We start from the raw sequence: 20,000 nt of genomic DNA, 5'->3' as shown, positions 1-20,000 counted from the left end.
TCGCTAGTTTGAATCCCGAAGCCGACAAGGTAAAAAAATATGTCGATGTGTCCTTGAGCGATGCACTTAACCCTAATTGCTCCAGGGGCACTGGACAGTGGGATATGCAGGAAACACATTTCCAATTCACACGTGCGTATATAATACACATTTGTGAAATAGGCCAGATGTGAGAACCCATCAAATGATGGTTTTCTGTACCTTCCTGGGCACAGCTGCCAAACAGTCTCTCTCATCACTACCATCCAGACAGTCCTCCTGACCATCACAGCGCCACGTCTCAAAGATACACAGGTTGGTGCCACAGTGGAAGTTACCCGGCTGGCAGTCAAAACAGTTCTTCTCATCGGAACCGTCTGGGCACTGGAATGGATGAGAGATATCTGTATATTTACAACCAAAACATAATAGAAACATTTCCATTGTGGTCCAAACATCTTTCTACTGATTGTCTTCCAAGAATGGAAAAATACCAGAGTTTTTTCATCCTCAGTGTGTAGATTAGATTGATGGAGAATATGTTGATACAGTGTCTTCAGAAAGTATTCATACCCCTTGACTTATTCCACATTATGTTGTGTTACAGCCTGAATTCAAAATGGATTAAATAAATCAAAAATCTCACCCATCTACACACAATACCCCATAATGACCAAGTGGAATCATGTTTTAGACATTTTTGCAAATGTATTGAAAATGAAATACAGAAATATCTCATTTACACAAGTATTCTCACCCCCTGAGTCAATACATGTTAGAATCACCTTTGGCAGCGATTACAGCTGGGAGTCTTCCTTACCCATTATTCTTCTCAACATTCTTCAAGCTCTGTCAAGTTTGGTTGTTGATCATTGCTCGACAGCCATTTTCAAGTCTTGCCATAGATTTTCAAGCCGATTCAAGTCAAAACTGTAACTAAGCACACTCAGGAAACATTTAATGTTGTCTAGGTTAGCAACTCCAGTGTGTATTTGGCCTTGTGTTTTAGGTTATTGTCCTGCTGAAAGGTCAATTTGTCTCCCAGTGCCTGTAGGGAGGCAGACTGAACGAGGTTTTCCCGTAGGAGTTTGCCTGTGCTTAGCTCTTTTACCCCCTAGTCCTAAGCAAACCCATAACATGATGCCGCCACTACTATGCTTGAAAATATGAAGAGTGGTACTCAGTAATGTGTTGTGCTGGATTTGCCCCAAACATAACGCTTTGTATTCAGGACATGAAGTTAATTTCTTTGCCACATTTTTTGCAGTTTTACTTTAGTGCCTTACTGCAAACAGGATGCATATTTGTTTTGGAATATTTGTATTCTGTACAGGCTTCCTTCTTTTCACTCTGTCATTTAGGTTAGTATTGAGGAGTAACTTCAATGTTGTTGATCCATCCTCAGTTTCCTCCTATCACAGCCATTAAACTCTGTAATGGTTTTAAAGTCACCATTGGCCTCATGGTGAAATCCCTCAGTGGTTTCCTTCCTCTCTGGCAACTGAGTTAGGAAGGATGCCTGTATCTTTGTAGTGACTGGGTGTATTGATACACCATCCAAAGTGTAATTAATAACTTCACCATGCTCAAAGGGATATTCAATGTCTTTTTTTTATTTTTACCCATCTACCAATAGGTGCCCTTCTTTGCGAGGCATTGGAAAACCTCCCTGGTCTTTGTGGTTGAATCTGTGTTTGAAATTCACTGCTCGACTGAGGGACCTTACAGATAATTGTATGTGTGGGGTACAGAGATGAGGTAGTCATTCAAAAATCATGTTAAACACAATTATTGCACAGACTCCTTGCAACTTGCAACTTATTATGTGACTTGTTAAGGACATTTCTACTCCTGAACTTATTTAGTCTTGCCATAACAAAGGGGTTGAATACTTATTGACTCAAGACATTTCAGCTTTTCATTTTTTATTCATTTGTAAACATTTAAAAAAAAACATAATTCCACTTTGACATTATGGGGTATTGTGTGTAGGCCGGTGACAAAAATCTAAATTTAATCCATTTTAAATTCAGGCTGTAACACAACAAAATGTGGAAAAAGTCAAGGGGTGTGAATACTTTCTGAAGGCACTGTAGCCAAAACATCAAATAATTGGCAGCAGGGCTACATCAAGGATAACACAATAAAGTATTTGGGTTGTCTTCCAAAAATGGAAGATTTAAGCAACTAAATAGATTGTTTTCAATTCACTGTGCTCTTTTGTTAATTCCTTATGTGTAGGCCGTCATTGTAAATAAGAATTTGTTCTTAACTGACTTGCCTAGTTAAATAAAGGTAAAAGTTAATTCCTTATGTAACTATTTCATGTTTTTTATTTGTGTATCTTTAGTGATTAAAGGGCCGTCTGTAAGCATTTCACTGTTAGTCTACACCTGTTGTTTACGAAGCACGTGACAAATAATTAGATTAAATGTATTAAAAGCTTGCGTGTTTCGACACAACGATCTTTATCAGAAGCATACTCAGAAAATGGACTGTAACTAGATTATTTTCAATTCATGGGTCCCTCTCCTATATCCAGGATTTTAGCACAACGATTTAAAAAAAAATCAGAATTGTACAATAGGACAATAAAGTATTGATTGATTGATTGATTGATTGATACATTACCTTCTTCTGGTTGTTACATCGTTCAGAGGCAGGGTAGCAGGCCCCACTGCCCCCCTCACAGGGGTACTCCCCCTCCTGGCAAACTGGGCAGTCCTCCTCGTCGCGCCCCGTAGGGCAGTGCCAGTACCCGTCACAGCGCTGGCGCTCGGAGTAACAGCCCTGGTCCCCTCCGCACGGGTGCTCCCCCGGGAAACAGTAACCTTTCACCTACAGGGTAGAATAGTCAAGGAAAAACTCTGGGTACTAGTCACAGGCTTCTGCCTGGTCAGGAAAAACTCTGGGTAATAGTCACAGACTTCTGCCTGGTCAGGAAAAACTCTGGGTACTAGACACAGGCTTCTGCCTAGTCATGAAAAACTCTGGGTACTAGTCACAGGCTTCTGCCTGGTCAGGAAAAACTCTGGGTACTAGTCACAGGCTTCTGCCTGGTCAGGAAAAACTCTGGGTACTAGTCACAGGCTTCTGCCTGGTCAGGAAAAACTCTGGGTACTAGTCACAGGCTTCTGCCTGGTCAGGAAAAACTCTGGGTACTAGTCACAGGCTTCTGCCTGGTCAGGAAAAACTCTGGGTACTAGTCACAGGCTTCTGCCTGGTCAGGAAAAACTCTGGGTGCTAGTCACAGGCTTCTGCCTGGTCAGGAAAAACTATGGGTACTAGTCACAGGCTTCTGCCTGGTCAGGAAAAACTCTGGGCCATACCAATGACAATTCTAAACACAAAACACATGAAAACAAAACAGAGCACTTCATCATCAAGACAACCATTTACAGTCCCACTGTCCCAAACCTAATCTACCTGGTATGCAGCGTTGAATCCATGGCCGGGGCTATCTGGTGTTAGGGTCAGGCTCAGGGTTAGGGTTAGGGTCAGGGTTAAGGTTAGGGTTAACCTACCTGGTATGTAGCGTTGAATCCATGCCCAGGGCTGCGTGGCTGGGTCAGGGTTAAGGTTAGCCTACCTGGTATGTAGCGTTGAATCCATGCCCAGGGCTGCGTGGCTGGGCCAGGTACAGTAGACTCATCTGTCCTCTACTGGACTCTAATAGGGCTGGTCTCCTGTTGTTATGATGAGACAGGGCCTGCAGGAGGCGCTCTGCTCTCTGGACCAGCCCATCATAGACATGGAGGGAGTCCCCTGGCCCTAACCCCAGGTCCAGCTGCAACAGGATGGGCTTCGGGTCCTAGGAGGAGGAGGAGAGTTAGATTCATCAATTAGTCGACCGACAGCATCCGTATGAAAATCCAAAATAACTCATTTAAGTGATTTTCCATTGCTGGACAGCCAGTTAAATAAACAAGCTTCTGTTTTGATTGAGCTTTTTCCCCTCTGCTATAGATCAGTTAGCATGTGTTCAGCTCTTTAACCCTGTTATAGATCAGTTAGCATGTGTTCAGCTCTTTAACTCTGCTATAGATCAGTTAGCATGTGTTCAGCTCTTTAACTCTGCTATAGATCAGTTAGCATGTGTTCAGCTCTTTAACTCTGCTATAGATCAGTTAGCATGTGTCTGGTATGCATGCACACGTCTTACTATATTTTGCCAGGAGAACGATTATTTATCAATCTATTTATTTAGAAAAATACAAACTACAATGAATTGATTGATCGGCCCTAGCGCCCATCAGCTAATGGATTGTGTGAAATCTTGAAGGTGTTGAACTCCTCCCTACCCGAGTGTCCAGTAGCCAGGAGCACCTCAGCTCCCCCACAGCGCTGCGGTTGGAGCGGAAGAAGTCTGGGGAGGCGAATGTTCCGTAGAAGTTCCCCAGGCGTTTCCCGCAGGCCGTGTCGGGGCACCCGGCCTCGTCCGAGCCGTCGGGGCAGTCCTGGGCTCCGTTGCAGCGCAGCGAGGGGGGCAGGCAGCGGGTGGACTGGAGGAGAAGAAGAATACAACTTTATTGTTCCTTATTATTGTATCTGGGAACGGAAATCCCCCAGACACACACACACACACACACACACACACACACACACACACACAGACACAGACACAGACACAGACACAGACAGACACAGACACAGACACACACCCACACACACACACACACAGACACACACACACAGACACACACACACACACACACAGACACAGACACACACACACACCCACACACACACACACACACACACACACACCCGAGAGGTAGGAACCAATGGGTCAGCCCAGTGTAGCACATTGTTCCTATCAGAGTTTTTTTTCCTCCCCTCTAGTTGCTGGCCGGCTTCTCTAACCTCTAGGCTCCCTACCTGGGCCTGGGTACAGGGGGCGGTGCCGGGGGGGCAGAGGGAGGCGCGGGGAGGGGTGGGAGGGGGTACACAGCTCCGTTCGTCAGTAGCGTCACCACACTCATCCAGGCCGTTACAGCGCCATGCCCGGGGAAGACATTTACCGTTACCACACAGGAACTCATCACTCTGACAGCTGGACTGGCCCAGACGACCTGGGGGAACGGACACAATGACAGACACAGAGACCTTAACACTACTGACACGTCAACAGACACATTACTGACATAACTACAAACTACAGACAGGAGTTCATCACTCTGACAGCGGGACTGGCCCAGACGACCTGGAGGGAGAGACACACTGCTGACACATTATTACAGACACATTATCACAGACACATTATCACAGACACATTATCACAGACACATTATCACAGACACATTATCACAGACACATTATCACAGACACATTATTACAGGCACATTATCACAGACACATTATCACAGACACATTATTACAGGCACATTATCACAGACACATTATCACAGACACATTATTACAGGCACATTATCACAGACACATTATCACAGGCACATTATCACAGACACATTATCACAGACACATTATCACAGACACATTGGTACAGACACATTATCACAGGCACATTATTACAGACACATTATCACATACACATTATTACAGACACATTATTACAGGCACATTATCACAGACACATTATTACAGGCACATTATCACAGACACATTATTACAGGCACATTATCACAGGCACATTAGTACAGACACATCAACAACACTGACATACCTACAGACACAACACAGACACATCAATAACACTGACACTAACTACAGCCAGCCAACTAGAGTGGAGGAAATAAGAGACGGCACCACAACATGTACAGACAGACAGGCCATCACCTCAGGCATTAAAGGGAAAAGATAAACGTCACTAAACCACAAGAATATCAAGTGGCATCGTCATCACCCCTTTTAACTACTTGAAGAGTTCAAGAGGAACATATTTTCAGAGCCCTAAACACTAGAGTGTAGAAAGCTCTTTGGAAGTAAAACGTTTTTCAGAGCCCTAAACACTAGAGTTTAGAAAGCTCTTTGGAAGTAAAACGTTTTTCAGAGCCCTAAACACTAGAGTTTAGAAAGCTCTTTGGAAGTAAAACGTTTTTCAGAGCCCTAAACACTAGTGTAGAAAGCTCTTTGGAAGTAAAATTGCCTTCCCATGTCAGAGCTAGAGTACACATCACCTACGGCCAAACATGGATTATGTATTTTAGGAAAAATATTCCACTGGCTGTGAAACTTCAGACAAACCACCCAACAAACCACCCAACAACAAACCACCCAACAACAAACTACCCAACAACAAACTACCCCAACAACAAACCACCCAACAACAAACTACCCCCAACAACAAACTACCCAACAACAAACCACCCAACAACAAACTACCCCCAACAACAAACTACCCAACAACAAACTACCCAACAACAAACTACCCCCAACAACAAACTACCCAACAACAAACTACCCAACAACAAACCACCCAACAACAAATTACCCAACAACAAACTACCCCAACAACAAACCACCCAACAACAAACCACCCAACAACAAACCACCCAACAACAAACTACCCAACAACAAACTACCCCAACAACAAACCACCCAACAACAAACTACCCCCAACAACAAACTACCCAACAACAAACCACCCAACAACAAACTACCCCCAACAACAAACTACCCAACAACAAACTACCCAACAACAAACTACCCCCAACAACAAACTACCCAACAACAAACTACCCAACAACAAACCACCCAACAACAAATTACCCAACAACAAACTACCCCAACAACAAACCACCCAACAACAAACCACCCAACAACAAACCACCAAACAACAAACTACCCCAACAACAAACTACCCCCAACAACAAACTACCCCCAACAACAAACTACCCAACAACAAACTACCCCCAACAACAAACTACCCCCAACAACAAACTACCCAACAACAAACCACCCAACAACAAACCACCCAACAACAAACCACCCAACAACAACCACCCAACAACAAACTACCCCAACAACAAACTACCCCCAACAACAAACTACCCAACAACAAACTACCCCCAACAACAAACTACCCAACAGCAAACTACCCAACAACAAACCACCCAACAACAAACTAACCAACAACAAACCACCAAACAACAAACTACCCCAACAACAAACTACCCCCAACAACAAACTACCCCCAACAACAAACTACCCAACAACAAACTACCCCCAACAACAAACTACCCCCAACAACAAACTACCCAACAACAAACCACCCAACAACAAACCACCCAACAACAACCACCCAACAACAAACTACCCCAACAACAAACTACCCCCAACAACAAACTACCCAACAACAAACTACCCCCAACAACAAACTACCCAACAGCAAACTACCCAACAACAAACCACCCAACAACAAACTAACCAACAACAAACCACCAAACAACAAACTACCCCAACAACAAACTACCCCCAACAACAAACTACCCAACAACAAACTACCCCAACAACAAACTACCCCCAACAACAAACTACCCCCAACAACAAACTACCCAACAACAAACTACCCCAACAACAAACTACCCAACATCAAACCACCCAACAACAAACTACCCAACAACAAACTAACCAACAACAAACCACCCAACAACAAACCACCCAACAACAAACTACCCAACAACAAACTACCCCCAACAACAAACTACCCAACAGCAAACTACCCAACAACAAACCACCCAACAACAAACTAACCAACAACAAACCACCAAACAACAAACTACCCCAACAACAAACTACCCCCAACAACAAACTACCCAACAACAAACTACCCCAACAACAAACTACCCCCAACAACAAACTACCCAACAACAAACCACCCAACATCAAACCACCCAACAACAAACTACCCCAACAACAAACTACCCAACAACAAACCACCCAACAACAAACCACCCAACAACAAACCACCCCCAACAACAAACCACCCAACAACAAACTACCCAACAACAAACTATCCAGCAACAAACCACCCAACAAAAATAACCCAGATGGCGTATTGAATAGAAAGCGGTACAAAACACCTCAAGATAAAAACATAATATTCAAAATCAGTAAGTTAGACTAAATATTAGCATTTCATATATTCGCAGTTAATATAATTCAATCTGGATAATAACACAAAACAGATTATAAAGCTAGAGAAATATATCGACAAATATTACAACAACACGCAACACCCAAACATGACTGAAGATAAGCGTGGAGAGCCGATCCCCAAAAGGAAACGCGACTCATCGACTGATACAGATGATATATGCTTTTCACCACTGGGTATGGTAAGTGTGGAACGCGACCTGTTGAAGTCGATAAATGACAAATTGGGCATACTAGAATTGGTCAGTAAAGACGTAAAAGAGTTGAAAGCGAGTCTTCAAATGAGTGACGAAAAAGCTTTGGTAATGGAGAAAGAAACCAAAAAATTTAAAGTGACAGTCACTAAGATGGAAACGGACGTTAGGGAACTAAAAAAGGAGAACAACCTTCTGAGAGAAGCCTTACTAGACATCCAAACTAGATCGATGAGAGAAAATCTAGTACTTACGGGTATCCAGGAAAAGGAAGGAGAAATAACAGAGAATATTATGAAGGACTTCCTGCATACAGCGCTACAAATCCCACTCGAGGCGGTCGATAAAATCCAACTCGAACGTGTACACCGTTTCGGAAAAAGAGGACAGAAATATGAGCGCCCAATCGTTGTCACATTTGCTTCTTTTTTTTAAAGATAAAGCTATGGTGAAAAGCCTAGGAAAAAGACTTGCTGGCACGAAAATAGGCATGAATGATCAGTTCCCGAGGGAGATTGTAGAAAGGCGCAAAGTTCTGTATCCAATCTTCAAGGAAAACAGATTAAAAGGGAAACGTGTTGTACTCGTGGTGGATAAACTATATATTGACAACCAAATGTTCAGAGACACAAAGACTACTCCATGGCTATTCTAAAAGTTGTAATAGAGGAGTCGAATATTGGAGCACCCGATACTAGCAATGATAGGGATTGTAATATTAAATAACATTTATAGTAAGTATAGTATTTTATAAAAGGATAAAACGACATAACAAGCAGAATAATACATCTTTAAACACAAATAATTAGAACATGGCTTTTTTGGCGGTAGGTTGTTGTTTTGCCGGGAGGTTGTTGTTTTGGCGGGAGGTTGTTGTTTTGGCGGATGGTTGTTGTGGTTGGTCCTGTGTTCTCTCTGGCATCCTTTCCCCCTTGCAGCAGATGTGGATGCGGGTGCGTTTGCACGCTCGGCCCATTTCTTCCCCAGTCAACCATGTGGTGTGCATTTTTGTGTTTGAAAAGGTGCGGCGTTAAGTGAGTGAGAGGGGATAATGGTTGCATATCCCAGAGCCGACCGGGGGTCTATGAGCAGGGGTAGTGAGAGAGAGCTTTCAATTTTGTGTAGATGAGGGATATACATGTTTAAATATAGTATACATCTAATCTTTATTGTCCTATCATGATGGGAAGATCCCCAACCCTATAACCTGGACACCCACCTGAGCGACCCATGCACCAAAGAGAAGTTCCCATCTCTTTTATGGACCTGCTGTGAGTATGCAGCCTAAACAGAGAAATAAATGCGGTCAGAGACCTACTTGAGCAGCACCGCCCCCTCAATATTCTGAGCAAGCCTGGCAGGGTTGGTCCTACAAAGCCAGAGCCCCCTGATGGGAGAGCATAATATACAAGGAAATTCTCAAAGCTGCTAATGAGAACCTTGATGACCTTTTACCTAGCCGGTGGGGATTCCGGTGGGGTACGCCCACCCAGGTAGTGGCAGTGCTGGCAACACTGGCTGCAGTAACCCATGGGGAGGGGGTCACACTCGGACAATCAGAGAGGGGGTTTATCATTGTGGCCCAGGTGGCACAAAATAATCAAAGGTCTGACCGCACGGAGATGCTTGGGAAAATGGTTACAACAGGGGATCAGAGTGTTTGTGTCTCAGGTGAAGAGGGTGGATCTGATCTCCATCACCTAGGACTTGACATAGATTAAGTAGATTCATCAAATCTCACATTGTTATCAATTTCTGCTCAATCTGCATGCTTTCTCAATCAGCTTTAACTGTATGTGCACTCGTAAATCAGGTTATTTCTCGAGTTGGGCTCTGGGATATAACAGCCGTTGAGTATCTGATTTTATGGTGGATTGTGGAGGAGGGGGGTTGAGTGTGTTGGAGTATGTGAGTATGTGCGTGTGTGCTTGTCTGGCATCTGTTGTGGGGGGGTGGGGATGTTGGGGGGGAGGGGGGGGTATGGGATGGACCACGGGAATTATTTGCTAGGATAATAATTGCTTGTCAATGAATTAAATGTAATACAATGGCAATCCGGGTTATATGTTACAATCCTACGCATGAACTGCCGACATTATTACGCATATTAATTGATAATGATGGAAAATAGGATATGCATAATTTAAAAAAAAAAAATAGTTATATAGATATATATATAGAGGTGAAAGCATTGGACATGCTTTTGGCGGTTAATCTGCTTCTGTTTTGTGGGTGGCACTGTGTGCTGTTTTCGATGGATGGGTCCTGGCCTCTCGGGGCCGTAGGGATCTGGGGGGACGGGGGTGGGATGCTGATCACTGGGATGACGGCCCAACTTAATAATAATAATAATAATAATAATAATATGCCATTTAGCAGACGCTTTTATCCAAAGCGTATTTCATCATGCGTGCATACATTTTTACGTATGGGTGGTCCCGGGGATCGAACCCACTACCTTGGCGTTACAAGCGCCGTGCTCTACCAGCTGAGCTACAGAGGACCACCAACTTGGGATGGGGAGGGGCTTTAGCGGGGGAATTAGTGGAGAACAATTGAAGGGTTACTCCGTAGTAATGCAAATATCACGGTACAGCTATATGGACACTCAATCATTACGGTATTTTTTATTGGTAAATTTACAAACATATATAATGATAAATAGACTTGAAACTTGTATCTCATTATGGTGTATGGTGAAATAAGTATAGCCAGTTATAATTGTAATGGCTTAGCTGATAATAACAAAAGAAGAACAATATTTACATGGCTCAAAGAGAAGGAATATAATATCTATTGTATACAGGAAACTCATTCAACAATTCGAGATGAAGTAGCGTGGAAAAAAGAATGGGGGGGGGGGGGGGGGGAATATACTTCTCCCATGGGCAAAGAAATTCAAAAGGGGTGATGATATTAATTAATAGTAATTTCGATCCGAATGTGCAAATTGTCGAAATAGATACGCAAGGTAGATGGATTATTTTAAATATGTTATTGGACCATAAACAGATATGGCTCATTAACCTTTACGGACCAAATAATGATGATCCACAATTCTTTGACAATATACAGTGGGGAAAAAAGTATTTAGTCAGCCACCAATTGTGCAAGTTCTCCCACTTAAAAATATGAGAGAGGCCTGTAATTTTCATCATAGGTACACGTCAACTATGACAGACAAATTGAGAAAAAAAAATCCAGAAAATCACATTGTAGGACTTTTAATGAATTTAGCAAATTATGGTGGAAAATAAGTATTTGGTCACCTACAAACAAGCAAGATTTCTGGCTCTCACAGACCTGTAACTTCTTCTTTAAGAGGCTCCTCTGTCCTCCACTCATTACCCGTATTAATGGCACCTGTTTGAACTTGTTATCAGTATAAAAGACACCTGTCCACAACCTCAAACAGTCACACTCCAAACTCCACTATGGCCAAGACCAAAGAGCTGTCAAAGGACACCAGAAACAAAATTGTAGACCTGCACCAGGCTGGGAAGACTGAATCTGCAATAGGTAAGCAGCTTGGTTTGAAGAAATCAACTGTGGGAGCAATTATTAGGAAATGGAAGACATACAAGACCACTGATAATCTCCCTCGATCTGGGGCTCCACGCAAGATCTCACCCCGTGGGGTCAAAATGATCACAAGAACGGTGAGCAAAAATCCCAGAACCACACGGGGGGACCTAGTGAATGACCTGCAGAGAGCTGGGACCAAAGTAACAAAGCCTACCATCAGTAACACACTACGCCACCAGGGACTCAAATCCTGCAGTGCCAGACGTGTCCCCCTGCTTAAGCCAGTACCTGTCCAGGCCCGTCTGAAGTTTGCTAGAGTGCATTTGGATGATCCAGAAGAGGATTGGGAGAATGTCAAATGAAACCAAAATATAACTTTTTGGTAAAAACTCAACTCGTCGTGTTTGGAGGACAAAGAATGCTGAGTTGCATCCAAAGAACACCATACCTACTGTGAAGCATGGGGGTGGAAACATCATGCTTTGGGGCTGTTTTTCTGCAAAGGGACCAGGACGACTGATCCGTGTAAAGGAAAGAATGAATGGGGCCATGTATCGTGAGATTTTGAGTGAAAACCTCCTTCCATCAGCAAGGGCATTGAAGATGAAACGTGGCTGGGTCTTTCAGCATGACAATGATCCCAAACACACCGCCCGGGCAACGAAGGAGTGGCTTCGTAAGAAGCATTTCAAGGTCCTGTAGTGGCCTAGCCAGTCTCCAGATCTCAACCCCATAGAAAATCTTTGGAGGGAGTTGAAAGTCTGTGTTGACCAGCGACAGCCCCAAAACATCACTGCTCTAGAGGAGATCTGCATGGAGGAATGGGCCAAAATACCAGCAACAACAGTGTGTGAAAACCTTGTGAAGACTTACAGAAAACGTTTGACCTGTGCCATTGCCATCAAAGGGTATATAACAAAGTATTGAGAAACTTTTGTTATTGATCAAATACTTATTTTCCACCATAATTTGCAAATAAATTAATTAAAAATCCTGCAATGTGATTTTCTGGATTTTTTCCCCCTCATTTTGTCTGTCATAGTTGACGTGTACCTATGATGAAAATTACAGGCCTCTCTCATCTTTTTAAGTGGCAGAACTTGCACAATTGGTGGCTGACTAAATACTTTTTTTCCCCACTGTATATAATAAATTATCAACCCTGCAAGCAATTCAAGACAATATTATTATGGTGGGGGATTATAATACTGTTTTAAATAGCTCAATGGACCGTAAAGGAAAACACACCACAAACAATCACCCACATGCTCTTAAGGAAATTGTGAATGTCATGGATACATTAGAACTAGTAGATATATGGAGGCTTAAATATACTGATCTAATGAGAAATACATGGTGGAGACTCAATCAAGCTAGTCGTCTTGACTTCTTTCTTATCTCATTCTCGTTGGCACCAAAAGTAAAAAAAAGTGTTGATAGGGGACAGAATGCGGTCGGACCATCATATAATAGGCATATACATTACTCTTACTGAATTTCCACGTGGGCGAGGATATTGGAAATGTAATCTAAGCCTATTGGATGATAATTTATTTATAATTAGAACAAAGGAATTTATAACTGACTTTTTCCAACATAACATAGGTACAGCGAATCCCCTTATTGTATGGGACACCTTTAAATGTGCCTTTAGAGGCCATGCAATTCAGTACTCATCTCGAAAACAAAAGCAATTTAGGTCAAAAGAGTCCATACTAACAAAGGAAATAGAAGGTCTAACAGAACAGATAGATGGCAATAAAAACTGGAACATAGAGGCTCAGAATAAATTATACTAAGAAAGGAAATAGAAAGTCTAACAGAACAGATAGATGGCAATAAAAAAGGAAAAACAAAAAGAAATGGAGAAACTTATTCAAGAAAGATCAAGTGTAATATATTATAAAAATAAAGCAAACTGGATGGAATATGGGGAAAAATGCACAAAATTATTTTTAATCTTCAACATAGAAATGCTACCAAAAATAATTTAATGAAACTGGTTACAATTGACGGAGTCACCCATAATTCACCAAATGATATTTTGAAGGAAGAAACAAAGTACTTTAAGCATATGTTTTCTTTTCAGTCGCCTCCATCTCCTCTAACTGAAGCTAATTGTAGAGATGCCTGCAGCATTTCAATTTTGGAGAATCTCTTATAAAATGGGTCAAAATCATGTATAGTAACCCTAGGTGTAAAATAGTAAATAATGGCTATTTCTCAGAAAGTTTTAAACTGTCAAGAGGAGTGAAACAAGGTTGTCCACTATCGGCATATCTATTTATTGTGGCCATCGAGATGTTAGCTATTAAAATCAGATCCAATAATAATATCAGAGGATTAGAAATCCAGGGCTTAAAAACAAAGGTGTCATTGTACGCTGATGATTCATGTTTTCGTTTAAATCCACAGCTAGAATCCCTCCACAGCCTCATAAAGGATATAGATACATTTTCTAACCTCTCTAGATTACAACCAAATTATGACAAATGTACTATATTACGTATTGGATCACTAAAAAATACAATTTTTACATTACCATGTAGTTTACCAATAAAATGGTCTGATGGTGATGTGGATATACTCAGAATACATATCCCAAAGGAAATAAATGATCTCACTTCAATAAATGTTTATAGAAAGTTAGCAAAAATAGATAAGATCTTACTACCATGGAAAGGAAAATACCTGTCAATTTGTGGAAAAATCACCCTGATTAACTCTTTAGTATTATCCCAGTTTACCTATTTGCTTATGGTCTTGCCTACGCCTAGTGAACAGTTTTTTTAATTATATGAGAAAAAAATATTCAATTTTATTTGGAACGGCAAGCCAGACAAAATTAAAAGGGCATATTTATATAATGAATATGAATTTGGAGGACAGAAATGATTAAATATTAAAGCATTAGACCTATCACTAAAAGCTTCAGTCATACAAAAGTTATACGTAAATCCGAACTGGTTCTCAAGCAAATTAGTAAGATTGTCTCACCCAATGTTCAAGAAAGGCATTTTTCCCTTTATTCAGATTACAACAACTCATTTGCAGTTATTTGAAAAGGAAATAATCTCCCAAATATCACTATTTCTAAAACAAGCCATAGAAAGTTGGTTGCAATTTCAATTTAATCCTCCAGAAACTACAGAACAAATAATGCAACAAATATTGTGGTTAAATTCAAATATACTAATTGACAAAAAAACTAAATTTTTTGACAGAATGTTTAAAAAAGTTATAATCTTCATAAATGATATAATCGGTAGGACTGGTGGAGTTATGTCGCACATGCAGCTAACAAAAACATATGGAAATGTCTGCTCTACCCAAAATTACAACCAAATAATTGGAAAACTGTGATAAATAAAAAAGTATATCAGTTTCACTTAAGGACCAAAGGATTGACAGCCGTCCCATATAGATTGTAAAATAGTTGGGAAGAGATTTTTGACGTACCGATCCCATGGCATAGTGTTTATGAACTGACACGCAAAACGACACCGGATTCAAAAATTAGAATCTTTAAATTTAAATTATTATATACAATTCTTGTTACCAATAGAATGTTATTTATATGGGGGATACAATCTTCCCAGCTCTGCAGATTTTGCTGTGAAGACAGAATCATTAGATCATTTGTTTTGGTACTGTCCATTTCTAGCTTGTTTTTGGACACAGGTCCAGGAATGGCTTAAGGATTGTAATATTTACATGGAGCTAACTCTGCAGATAGCATTACTGGGTGATCTGAAAAGTCGTAGTCAATCGATCAATAATAAAATAATACTTTTAGCAAAAATGTTTTTTTCAATTTACAATCTGTAGAAACAATGAGAATAGAATGGTTCAGACTTTTGTAAAACATCACAGTACAATAGAAAAATATATGGCAAACAGAAATCCAATATGGATGGTGTTAAGAGATAGATGGGTGGTGTTGAATGGAGTTGAAGGATGGGACTAATAACAACAAACAACAACTAATAACAACAAGATAACTAACGTAAAGCATACTGTGTTCATAATAAGTATATATTTTATAGGTTGAGAGCTTTTGTGAAAGAGCACAGTTAGAAAGATATGGCATATAGAAGCAAACCGGATGGACATCATGAAAATGATCGGAGAGGTTGAGAGTAGAAGAAGTTCAGGAGCAAAAAAAAAATAAAATAAAAAAAATATATATATATATAATAGAATTATTGTAAAATTAACTGTGTCCATAAGGTGTAGATAGTAAGTATAGACCGGAAGTAGAGGCCTGGGCATTGTTGTTCACTAATTTACTCCAAGTAGGGAAAGGATGGTGGGGTTGAAAAGTAATAAAGGGGAGTATATATATAAAAAACATGGTGGATTGGAAGTGATGCAGACAATTACATTGATAGAAGATACAATCTATCTGCAATATTAAGCTGATCCATTCCCCCCGAAAAAAAAAAAACCCACCCAACTAAAATAACCCCAAACAACAAACTACCTGTGGTGTTTTTGGGGAAAGTGCGACTCTCATCAATGTCTTCTGCCAATACAGCTCAATGTCAGACAGCTTTACTAACGCACTCAATTGCTGCTTATTGATTTGTAACACGCTGTCCTGGGGTAAAATAGGACAAGCTTTGCAAAGTGCTCCTTTCCTCTCCTCTCCTCTTGTGATGAGGTGGTGTTGAAGAAGTCAGGCGCAGGAGGGTAAATCACAGAACAACAGGCTTTAATCCGCAAAATACAGGTTTTACGCAGAAATGCGTCAAACACACTCCAGGGCACAAAACAGGCGCACTCTCTTCCCTCCCACTTTATTAATTGACTTAACTTGTATTTATCCAGGAAGTCTCTCTCACCTCTGATATAAGACAGCCTGAACCCCTGAGCCAGTCCCGAGCTGTTGGCCTGGGAGTGGAAGTGGAGCCAGACTCTTCCCCTGGAGGAGATGAAAGGAGGGGGGAGGAGGGAGCCACACACCCGGTACTCCTCTCTCCAGGTGGGGCCTAGGAGCAGCCAGTCCCCCTGGCACTGACCTGACTCCTCCAGGTCAAAGTTAGGGAAGCTAGGGGGAGGATACAGGGAGACAGAGGAGGGACGTGGGTTAGACAATGGTTAAGGAAACATGGTCACAGATACAGGGAGACAGAGGAGGGACGTGGGTCAGACAAGGGTTAGGGAAACATGGTCACAGATACAGGGAGACAGAAGAGGGACGTGGGTTAGACAAGGGTTAGGGAAACATGGTCACAGATACAGGGAGACAGAGGAGGGACGTGGGTTAGACAAGGGTTAGGGAAACATGGTCACAGATACAGGGAGACAGAGGAGGGACGTGGGTTAGACAAGGGTTAGGGAAACATGGTCACAGATACAGGGAGACAGAGGAGGGACGTGGTTTAGACAAGGGTTAGGGAAACATGGTCACAGATACAGAGAGACAGAGGAGGGACGTGGGTTAGACAAGGGTTAGGGAAACATGGTCACAGATACTTAACCCCTATACACACGCTAGATGATCTGATTGGACTAGTGAGGAAAGAGAGAAGTGTTTAAGGAGTCAGCAGGATGTTTACTTACGGGAGGAGGAAACAGGAAGCACTGACAAAAGCATTACATCATCCCTGATGGCTCAGCTACTCTAGCGAGTGCATGAATTGAATGAATGAGGGTGTGCGTGTGTGTTATCACCCAGCAATATGCTGAGATCATTGCTAAGTGGTAGAGAGAAGCAGAAGCGTTGGGCGGCAGGATTCCAACAGATCAATGTCTCCTCTCCTCTTCTATGAGATGACTGGCTCATACAGACTCTACAGATCAATATCTCCTCTCCTATGAGATGACTGGCTCATCCAGACTACAGATCAATATCTCCTCTTCTATGAGATGACTGGCTCATACAGACTCTACAGATCAATATATCCTCTTCTATGAGATGACTGGCTCATACAGACTCTACAGATCAATATATCCTCTCCTCTTCTATGAGATGACTGGCTCATACAGACTACAGATCAATATCTCCTCTTCTATGAGATGACTGGCTCATCCAGACTACAGATCAATATCTCCTCTTCTATGAGATGACTGGCTCATCCAGACTACAGATCAATATCTCCTCTTCTATGAGATGACTGGCTCATCCAGACTACAGATCAATATCTCCTCTTCTATGAGATGACTGGCTCATACAGACTCTACAGATCAATATCTCCTCTCCTCTTCTATGAGATGACTGGCTCATACAGACTCTACAGATCAATATCTCCTCTCCTCTTCTATGAGATGACTGGCTCATACAGACTACAGATCAATATCTCCTCTTCTATGAGATGACTGGCTCATCCAGACTACAGATCAATATCTCCTCTTCTATGAGATGACTGGCTCATCCAGACTACAGATCAATATCTCCTCTTCTATGAGATGACTGGCTCATCCAGACTACAGATCAATATCTCCTCTTCTATGAGATGACTGGCTCATACAGACTCTACAGATCAATATATCCTCTTCTATGAGATGACTGGCTCATACAGACTCTACAGATCAATATCTCCTCTTCTATGAGATGACTGGCTCATACAGACTACAGATCAATATCTCCTCTCCTCTTCTATGAGATGAATGGCTCATTCAGACTACAGATCAATATCTCCTCTTCTATGAGATGACTGGCTCATACAGACTCTACAGATCAATATCTCCTCTTCTATGAGATGAATGGCTCATTCAGACTACAGATCAATATCTCCTCTTCTATGAGATGACTGGCTCATACAGACTCTACAGATCAATATCTCCTCTCCTCTTCTATGAGATGACTGGCTCATTGGAAAGAATTAAAAAAAAAACTATGCAAACTAGAATGCTATTTGGTCCTAAACAGAGAGTACACCAGTGGAGGCTGCTGAGGGGAGAACAGCTCATAATAATGGCCGGGAAACTGAGCAAATGGAATGGCTTCAAACACCTGGAAACCATGTGTTTGATGTATTTGATACCATTCCACTGATTCCGCTCCAGTCATTACCACGAGCCCGTCCTCCCCAATTAAGGTGCCACCAACCTCCTGTGGAGTACACAGTGGCAGACCTGGCTCTCAAGAGAAGACCGGCTACGTGCACACTGCCCACAAAATGAGGTGGAAACTGAGCTGCACTTCCTAACCTCCTGCAAAATGTATGACCATATTAGAGACACATATTTCCCTGACATTGTACAGACCCACAAATGTTGATAAATTCCTATATCTGTTGGGTGAAATACCACTGTGTGCCATCACAGCAGCAAGATTTGTGACCTGTTGCCACAAGAAAAGGGCAACCAGTGAAGAACAAACACCATTGTAAATACAACCCATATTTATGTTTATTTATTTTCCCTTTTGTACTTTAACTATTTGCACATCGTTACAAAACTGTATATAGACATCATATGACATTTGAAATGTCTTTATTCTTTTGGAACTTTTGTGAGTTTAATGTTTACTGTTAATATTTATTGTTTATTTCACTTTTGTTTCTTATCTATTTCACTTGCTTTAGCAATGCTAACATACTTTCCAAATGCCAATAAAGCCTCTTGAATTGAATGAGAGAGAGAGAGAGAGAGAGAGAGAGAGAGAGAGAGAGAGAGCGAGAGAGAGAGATAGAGATAGAGAGAGAGAGAGGGTTGGTGTGTATTGTAGATTAAGTTAGATAGAGAGGGAAAGATATATAGAGAGATAGAGAGAGAGAGAGAGAGAGAGAGGGAGAAAGAGAGAGAGAGAGAGAGAGAGAGAGAGAGAGAGAGAGAGAGAGAGAGAGAGAGAGAGAGAGAGAGAGAGAGAGAGAGAGAGAGAGAGAGAGAGAGAGAGAGAGAGAGAGAGGGTTGGTGTGTATTGTAGATTGAGTTAGACAGAGGTGTGTATGCAATGTTTCACTATTGATATATTTATGAAATTCACTGAGGGGGATGGTCCTCCCCTTCCTCCTCTGAGGAGCCTCCACTGAGTGGTATGTACCTCTACTATCATCAGTGGTACCTCTACTATCATCAGTGGTAGGTATCTCTGCTATCATCAGTGGTACCTCTACTATCATCAGTGGTAGGTATCTCTGCTATCATCAGTGGTAGGTATCTCTACTATCATCAGTGGTAGGTATCTCTACTATCATCAGTGGTAGGTACCTCTGCTATCATCAGTGGTACCTCTACTAT

At 41.7% G+C, this 20,000-nt stretch overlaps 1 protein-coding gene across 1 annotated transcript in view; it reads right to left on the bottom strand.

The window, feature by feature from the left end:
• LOC311123107 (low-density lipoprotein receptor-related protein 3-like) overlaps positions 1-20,000 on the bottom strand; it is a gene marked incomplete at both ends in the record, with an annotated part of 56,120 nt that overhangs the window by 17,721 nt on the left and 18,399 nt on the right. Inside the window, 6 exons of the mRNA XM_084197381.1 lie at positions 202-363; positions 2,611-2,817; positions 3,569-3,790; positions 4,281-4,481; positions 4,858-5,051; positions 16,658-16,863. Of these exons, the coding sequence (XP_084053507.1) occupies positions 202-363; positions 2,611-2,817; positions 3,569-3,790; positions 4,281-4,481; positions 4,858-5,051; positions 16,658-16,863 (1,192 nt within the window). The remainder of the gene's footprint in view (positions 1-201; positions 364-2,610; positions 2,818-3,568; positions 3,791-4,280; positions 4,482-4,857; positions 5,052-16,657; positions 16,864-20,000) is intronic.

This window comes from Coregonus lavaretus, assembly GCF_964263955.1.
Source record: "Coregonus lavaretus genome assembly, contig: HAP1_SCAFFOLD_320, whole genome shotgun sequence".
In the NCBI taxonomy this organism is placed as follows: Eukaryota; Metazoa; Chordata; class Actinopteri; order Salmoniformes; family Salmonidae; genus Coregonus; species Coregonus lavaretus.
The sequence above is the reverse complement of the archived record's forward strand: the minus strand, read 5'-3'. Positions and strand labels throughout refer to the sequence as shown.